The sequence below is a fragment of the Gasterosteus aculeatus genome, chromosome 9, assembly GCF_964276395.1.
Source record: "Gasterosteus aculeatus chromosome 9, fGasAcu3.hap1.1, whole genome shotgun sequence".
Lineage (NCBI taxonomy): Eukaryota > Metazoa > Chordata > Actinopteri > Perciformes > Gasterosteidae > Gasterosteus > Gasterosteus aculeatus.
Window position 1 is genome coordinate 21,470,784 of NC_135696.1, and position 7,314 is coordinate 21,478,097.

General features: G+C 40.9%; 1 protein-coding gene across 3 annotated transcripts in view; it reads left to right on the forward strand.

Annotated features, from left to right (window-relative positions):
- The window catches only part of LOC120815147 (pregnancy-specific beta-1-glycoprotein 2-like), a 99,419-nt gene extending 92,123 nt beyond the window's left edge, over nt 1-7,296 (forward strand). The window contains exons 1-7 of one of the 3 annotated variants that reach the window (XM_078079815.1): nt 923-1,172; nt 2,654-3,010; nt 3,119-3,334; nt 4,022-4,282; nt 5,912-6,014; nt 6,129-6,167; nt 6,556-7,296. In XM_078079815.1, coding sequence (XP_077935941.1) covers nt 1,124-1,172; nt 2,654-3,010; nt 3,119-3,334; nt 4,022-4,282; nt 5,912-6,014; nt 6,129-6,167; nt 6,556-6,679 — 1,149 coding nt within the window. In that variant the 5' untranslated portion in view covers nt 923-1,123 and the 3' untranslated portion in view covers nt 6,680-7,296. Of the gene's footprint in view, nt 1-922; nt 1,173-2,653; nt 3,011-3,118; nt 3,335-4,021; nt 4,283-5,911; nt 6,015-6,128; nt 6,168-6,555 lie in introns of those variants that run through there. The other 2 variants (XM_078079816.1, XM_078079817.1) reach the window with 2 other exon arrangements.
- The last annotated feature ends 18 nt before the right edge of the window (nt 7,297-7,314 follow it).

Consider the following 7,314-nt stretch of genomic DNA (forward strand, 5'->3'; position numbering starts at 1 on the left):
CTGTGGGCCGGACCGTCCGCCCCCCACTCATGATTTTAATGGTCTGGCCCAAACCTATAATGAGTTTGACACCCTTGATTTACACTATGAGGTGTTGTTAACATTTAAGGTCTTCAGAGCGACTTCCATCGCCGTGATCAGTGATTTAAAAACACAGTATAACAACAAGTGTTGTGTTTGCATTGTGTTCTCCTGTTGGGTCTCTGAGTGTGAAGCTGGATCTTCTGCTCTGGTTCTGCAGGTCCAGACGCTGGTGCAAGAAGGTCCTCGAGCGGAAGCTTCCCTCCATCTGGATCCTGAAGAAGTCCCGGGTTCTGCGTGGAGGTCCCTGATCTGTGGGAGAACTTCCTCCTGCTCAGTGACAACCTTCATCTGTTAAACTGCTCCACAGGTCCAGTGAAGGACTTTAATGGATCCTCTAACTGAAACATGATGTTCATAACCATGTTTTCATCACGAAGACATCTGTTTGTTTAAAGGAGCGCTTCATATTTCCACCCGGAGCCTTTGTTCATCTCCACGTTACCTGAAGGACTTAAAGGGAGGAGGCTGCAGTCTGCAACCTCACCACTAGATGTCACTAAACACTACACACTGTCCTCAACAGACACTTTCATATTGTAATGGAAATGTATGAATATTAAATGAATAAAGCAACATTTGTGTGAGTTGACAGCTTGTTTGTGTTGTTTGTGTCCTGCAGTGAATGTGAGGAAGACGTATGAAGAGCTGCAGAGAGGACATATTTATCTACATGTTAACAGGAGGACGTCACACTGCAGCCTTTCACTTAATGTGAATTATTACAGAGAATGAAGAGACGTTTATGCTGCTTACAGGTTCATCAAGATGATCTTCACATATTAACAACACTTTTATGATGTTTCCTTTTAGCAGAAGTAAGACGTTAACATTAAAGCAGCTTCTTGTTCTGCAGCTCATGCACACTAATGACGGAAAGAGGAAGGAAGCTCTGCTGGGTGTTGAACAGCAGCTTGTTACCAACTCCAGAAGAGACGAGCTGACCTCAGAGACATCAGCCTCCTCTTTAATGTAGACGTGTTTCTGGTGACTTACTGAATAAAGAGTTTCTGATCTGCTGATTGAACACAGAGGAGCAGCTATGAGTCCATCAGCCGGTGGATTAGTCGTCTTCCTTCTCTCTGTACAAGGTACTGTACTTCTACATTTATATTGTGAGGCCGTTACACACCTCACACACACACAGGGAGCTGTGTTTTTACTTCACACACAGGTCTGATGTCATCACACACAAATAATAACTAAATGAACATTAACAAAGAAGAAATGCTCTGAATAATTTGTCTCTGTTGAACTTCCTCTAATCGTTCAGCAGCGTTTCTTTGCATTAGACCACATTTAGAGGCTGTTATTCACTCCGAGTCTCTGACGACGTCTGTTCTTCTTTTTGGAGCATTTTATTGTGTATTTGTGGTCATTTTTATTCTCTTCCTGGTTGTTGAGTCTCTGGTTGAATGTCGGATCGCGCCCATCGTGTCTGACGTCTTTGCGCCTCCTCCCGACAACAAAGTTCTGTGTTTGTATTTTTGCTAGTTTTATTTATTTTAAATGTAAAGTTTGCAGATGCAGCAGTGACAAAGCTCACCACGAGCTCACTTATAGCTTAACAGAGTTCCTCTTTCTGCTCCGTGGAGACCGAGCCGAAGGCCGCAGATCACCGGCTGTGGGTGCCGAGCGCAGTCGACGCACAGAGCGGCACAAGAGAGACGCTACTAGTGAGGCCAACGCGTTCATTAGGGAAGTTGCTCAAGACGGGCAATTTTTTTGTTAAAAGTTGCTAAATGGCGTTGTGATGTCATTGCGTAATAACGTGACACTGCGTCATTACGTAGAATACAAAATAACGTTACTCAGATTGTCAAAAAAATATGATTTGACATGTTTTAGTTATCTGTTATTACATATTTTAATTTGTAGAAGTAATATAAACACAACATATTTTATGTGATCGGATGTTGAATTATTGAACAATTCTAGTTTCAAGCAGTCTATTGGTAGTTAATTAACATACTACCAAACTGACCAACAATTACAGATACAAGCTAATAATAAAGTGCAGTTGCTTGAACAAGCAACTTAACTTAAATAACGATGTGTGCACTCCGACGTTTGATTCTTCCCGCACACCCAACATCAGTCAACTGGACCGGGTCTTAAAGGCTACGACGTTTTTGACCCGTTAACTAAAGCGTGAGTTTCTTAAAGCCATCACCAGTCCAAGTGCTGAGCGCCGTGTCCTCAGTGAGGTTTGATCTATATGTCACAGTATCGTTCCCCTCAGAGTTCTGCATTTCTCTACAGTTTCCATCTCCACTCTGCAGCAGACTGACCACAGACAGAAGAGCACAGAGCAAAGACACTCTTCTTCTCATCAACCAAACCCTTCTAATACTTCAACTTGAGCTTTTTCAGGTCCACAGGTTCAATACGTCGCTGTTCCTTCCAGCTGCAGAGTCCGTGTGGACATCGTGGACTCTTTCATTACTTTCTATAAACTCAATGATTTTCATATTTCTCATAATATCTTTTCTCTTCAGTGAACTACCAATGAGAGTGTGTCCTGTGATGTTGTTCTGAGTGTGACTGTGGTTCCTGATGTGCTGTGTTACAGTGATACAGAGTCAGGATGGATGGAGAGTGAATTACCATCAGACTGACGTCTGTGCTGCAAAAGGATCAAGAGTGTTTATAAGCTGTACCTACACACACCCACCTGGAATACGTCCCTCTGATATAAAGGACAGATTCTGGTTCACTAAAGAGAAAGATGGTGAACCTGTGGATCTGAAAACAGACTCTGAGTATTCAGGCCGTGTGACGTATGATTGTTATAGTAATAGTAAGAGTTGTTATCTGACCATCACAGACGTGAGAGAGAGCGACTCAGCTGAGTACAAATTCACACTCAGGACAAACAAACCAGGAGAGAAATATACTGGTTCACCTGGAGTCACTTTGTCTGTCACAGGTAACATTTTAATTCTCATATTAATCATCTACAAATGTTCAACATCTAGAAAACTAGAGTATAAATGTCTTCTGTGAATGTTGACACTTTAATAAATAATATTCACAGATTCAGGTCTCCAGGTGCAGGTGAGAAGATCAGCTTCTACCTGGTTGGAGCTGACGTGTCACAGCAGCTGTGTTCTGCCTGATGATCCTGAATACAACTGGTACAAGAATGAAAAATACATCAAGACAGGATCTTCTCTTCTAGTCTCCTCTGGTTCTACAGACAGATATTCCTGTTATTTAATTGGATCTTCTGGTGAAGATTCTCCTGCAGTGTGTAAGTTCACTCCACTGTGTCGGCCTGTGGAGCTTCACCAACATCTCACATGGAGGCACCAGACCGCTGCATGTAAACTAGAGGCATCAAAAAGATGAAGCACAACGTTCCTCAGGAGGTGGAGCCGTGGTCCACTGACCAGAGGGTTGCTGGTTCAATCCCCGGCCCCTGCAGTCTACGTGTAGAAGAGTCACTCACACACTGACACAACAATATGATTCTAATCACAGCTGTAAACACACTGGAGTCTAAATGTTAAAGGAGACACAGATCTTTATTTATGTCATTCTCTTATTAATAGAAACACAAATATAAACCATCAGCAGACAGAATAATGTGATTTTCATAAAGACTCAAGTGAATTATTCCAGAACATAAGTAGAAGTGACGTGTCAGCTGGTGGAGGAAACAATCAATAACTCCTACAACAACTAGAAGTGAGAGGACAGACTCAGCTAAGGACACAAGCAGCATCTAAAGAGAAGAATGTGTGGAGATATGAACATTACAAAGGATTAAAGGCTGCTTATTGTCACTTTACACCAGCAGGAGTCTCACCTGTGACAGCTGCTGTGATGAATAATAGAGATAGTCTGAGAGAAAGACACACAAGTATTCATTCAAATGATCAACTATCTACGCTAACATCTTCTAACCTCTTAGTATGTTTATTCACGTCTCCTCCAGATGGTCCACAGCGTCCCTCTGTGTCAGTGAGTCCCTCTGCTGAGATGCTGGAGGGCGATTCAGTGAATCTGACCTGTAGCGCTGATGCTAACCCAGCAGCTAACTACACCTGGTACAAGGAGCATGAAGACTCATCACGAGCATCAGGACAGAACTTCACCATCACTAACTTCACAGCTGAACACAGTGGGAATTATTACTGTGAAGCCCAGAACGAGATGGGACGTAGTACCTCCACCTCACTTCTGATTACTTCTGCAGGTAAATCACACTCATTCTTCTGTTCTCTCACACATTATATCAACAATCCAGCTAAAGAAGTGACTCACAGGGTGACCAGACGTCCTCTTTCTGAGACCTAAATAATGTGTCCGGGATTTTGCTTCATCGGATATTTGTGTTTCTGAGTCTTTCACAAACTAGTTATTCCGCCCTCACAAGTGGTGTAAATGGCGTCTCCCTTACGCTCCACCTTCCTGCGCGAGCTCTGACTGTAGAGAGAACAGTCATTGGTCGACCGATCGCCATGTTGCCAGATACACGATAATTATCCTCCACATACGACCATTTTGAGCCTTTGGTACGATACTTGACCATTTCCAATGTGGCAACACTGAGCACCTTGCCGCCTCCACTAGTTGCTTTGTTTACAGCACATGACATCTGCATCTCTTCTTTTAATATGTGTCCTAAATGGCGTGATGTCATTGCGTAATAACGTGACACTGCGTCATTACGTAGAATACAAAATAACGTTACTCAGATTGTCAATCTTGGCCAAAAATATGATTTGACATGTTTTAATTATTTGTTATTACATATTTTAATTTGTAGAAGTAATATAAACACAACATATTTTATGTGATCGGATGTTGAATTATTGAACAATTCTAGTTTCAAGCAGTCTATTGGTAGTTAATTAACATACTACCAAACTGACCAACAATTACACATACAAGCTAATAATAAAGTGCAGTTGCTTGAACAAGCAACTTAACTTAAATAACGATGTGTGCACTCCGACGTTTGATTCTTCCCGCACACCCAACATCAGTCAACTGGACCGGGTCCAGAAAAGTCCTTTTCTTTGTCCTGTTAATAAAAAGATGAATGTTACATGTGAGCAGCCTAAATAAACAACGGCGTGATGTTTGGAGCATTCAGGACACCTCGAGGTTTACAAGTTGCTCTCCTGCTGCTTGTTGTGACCGTTTACATCACCACACAATCACGTTCACACGCACAAACACAAACGAATACTTGCTTTCAACATGTAGAGCTCAAGAGAGCGAGTTCTTAATTGCACCACATGTCATTAACATACAAGTCTCACATTGGACATGAGCTTTTCTTCAGCGCTGGATTCTCTTCCTGAGCTGCTTGGTTGTCGCTTTGTGACTCTTCTGTCGCTAACTTGGGGATAAAGAGGACGTCTATGCAGCCATAGATATTATATATAAAGGCTAGATGTCTTTGGTTTGTTATAAACATCAGAGATGTAGTTATGACACTGCATACGTATGAATAATGTTCTGTTTAATATCATTTCCGTATGAAAACCCATGGTTACAATTATTCATAAGTATGCAGTGTCATAACTACATCTGTGTGCAGGGAGCGGATTTCAACATGCATCTTGTACCTATTTTAGAACATTATTCTATTTGTTAGAACGTAACATCATTTTGTATTATATATATATAATAATTATTCATATAAGTACATGTTTTACTACCAACACAATGTTATGGGTGAGCCAGCTGACCGACCCAAGATGGCCGGATGGTCTGTTTCACTGAGTTAAACATCTTATTTTTGTCACTAATTCATCCTCCACCCTCCATATTTAATAGTTTATATTTGTTGTTGTTTGCTTTCTTTCCCGTGTAGGAAAAGGAGGCTCCACATGGTCAACAACAGCTATTATTGTCATATCTGTCATATCTGCTGTTTTCCTGCACATCATCATCATCCTCGCTGTCCTCTACATCAGGTGAGCGGTTCAGCTTCACTGTGATAAAATGCAGATGTGGATCTTACATTCACACAGTTGTTGAATCACTTGATTTGATCATTGATTTGTTTTTTCATTCATTCTTCTGTGCAGGATGATGATAAAGCAGAGGGACCAGAGAATAACGTTCAGGTGAGGAGGAAGAGCTCAGTGTGGAGGCCTGTTAGAACCTTCATCATATCATGAATAACTTAAATATTAATCCTGTTAGTCTCCAAAAGGTCAAACTATATCCACGTACACTCTGGTTGTACTTAATGTTCTTAATGAATCTGTGTGCGTGTCCTTCTTGTACACAGCGTGCACAGTATCCACAGACACACGATGACAGTTTGTAGATGGAACTTCATTAACCTCAATGACCTTAATTACAACCATTAAACACATGAGGCCTCCATGAGAACCTGTAGGGCCCAAAGGAGTCATTAGAGAAGAAGCCCTGCAGATATTCTACTATCTGGTCCTTTGTACTTCAGTCCAACAATACTATCCAATAAGTACTTCTTGTTCTTTGATGCAGATCCTACTGGACGACGCTGGACACCAGAAGGAAGAGGAGGACGAGGAGGAAGAGAAGGGAGGAAGAGGAGAAAATGGAGATGGTGCCGTCCACATGTATCCACTTTGATGAAGGCAGCGAGTGACAATCTTTACTGAATATGGATCCGTCTCTGCTTTTATCATCACTGTTTTATTGCTGTTTAAACGTGTTAATGATTCATTTAGTAAGTTTACGGTTCTTTCACTGACGGAGATGTGAAGGAGCTGTGGATGATTCTTCTTATATTTGGTTTTTAGCAAAATGTGTATTTTAAACAAGCTACAGGATATTTTTTAAACCAATATGAGCTTCATGTATCTGTAAAGAATAGCAAATGTTTCAATGCAAAGAGCTGTGAGCTACAACATTTTTTTCTATGTAAGTTTGATTCCTCTGGTCCCGTAGACGTTGATGAGAAAATGTGTTTTCATGCTTATGACAATAATTATTCCCACTTTTTATCAAATGGGCTCAGACTTTTTCATATTCAAAAGATCCACAGAACATTTTCAAATGGTCGAGTAAGATTTATGTTTCACCTTCAACATTAAAGGTCAGATGAGACAATGTTACACAATAATACATTAACTCAGCGTTAATAATAAAAACATGTATAATATGACAAAGTGTCATGTTCAAAGTAAGTCAGAAGAAATAACTACTGTCACTGATATTGTTTGTTGTTTTTATCATTTGATTAAAAGCTCCTGAAAACTAAAACGTTCTGAATTAGCTTCT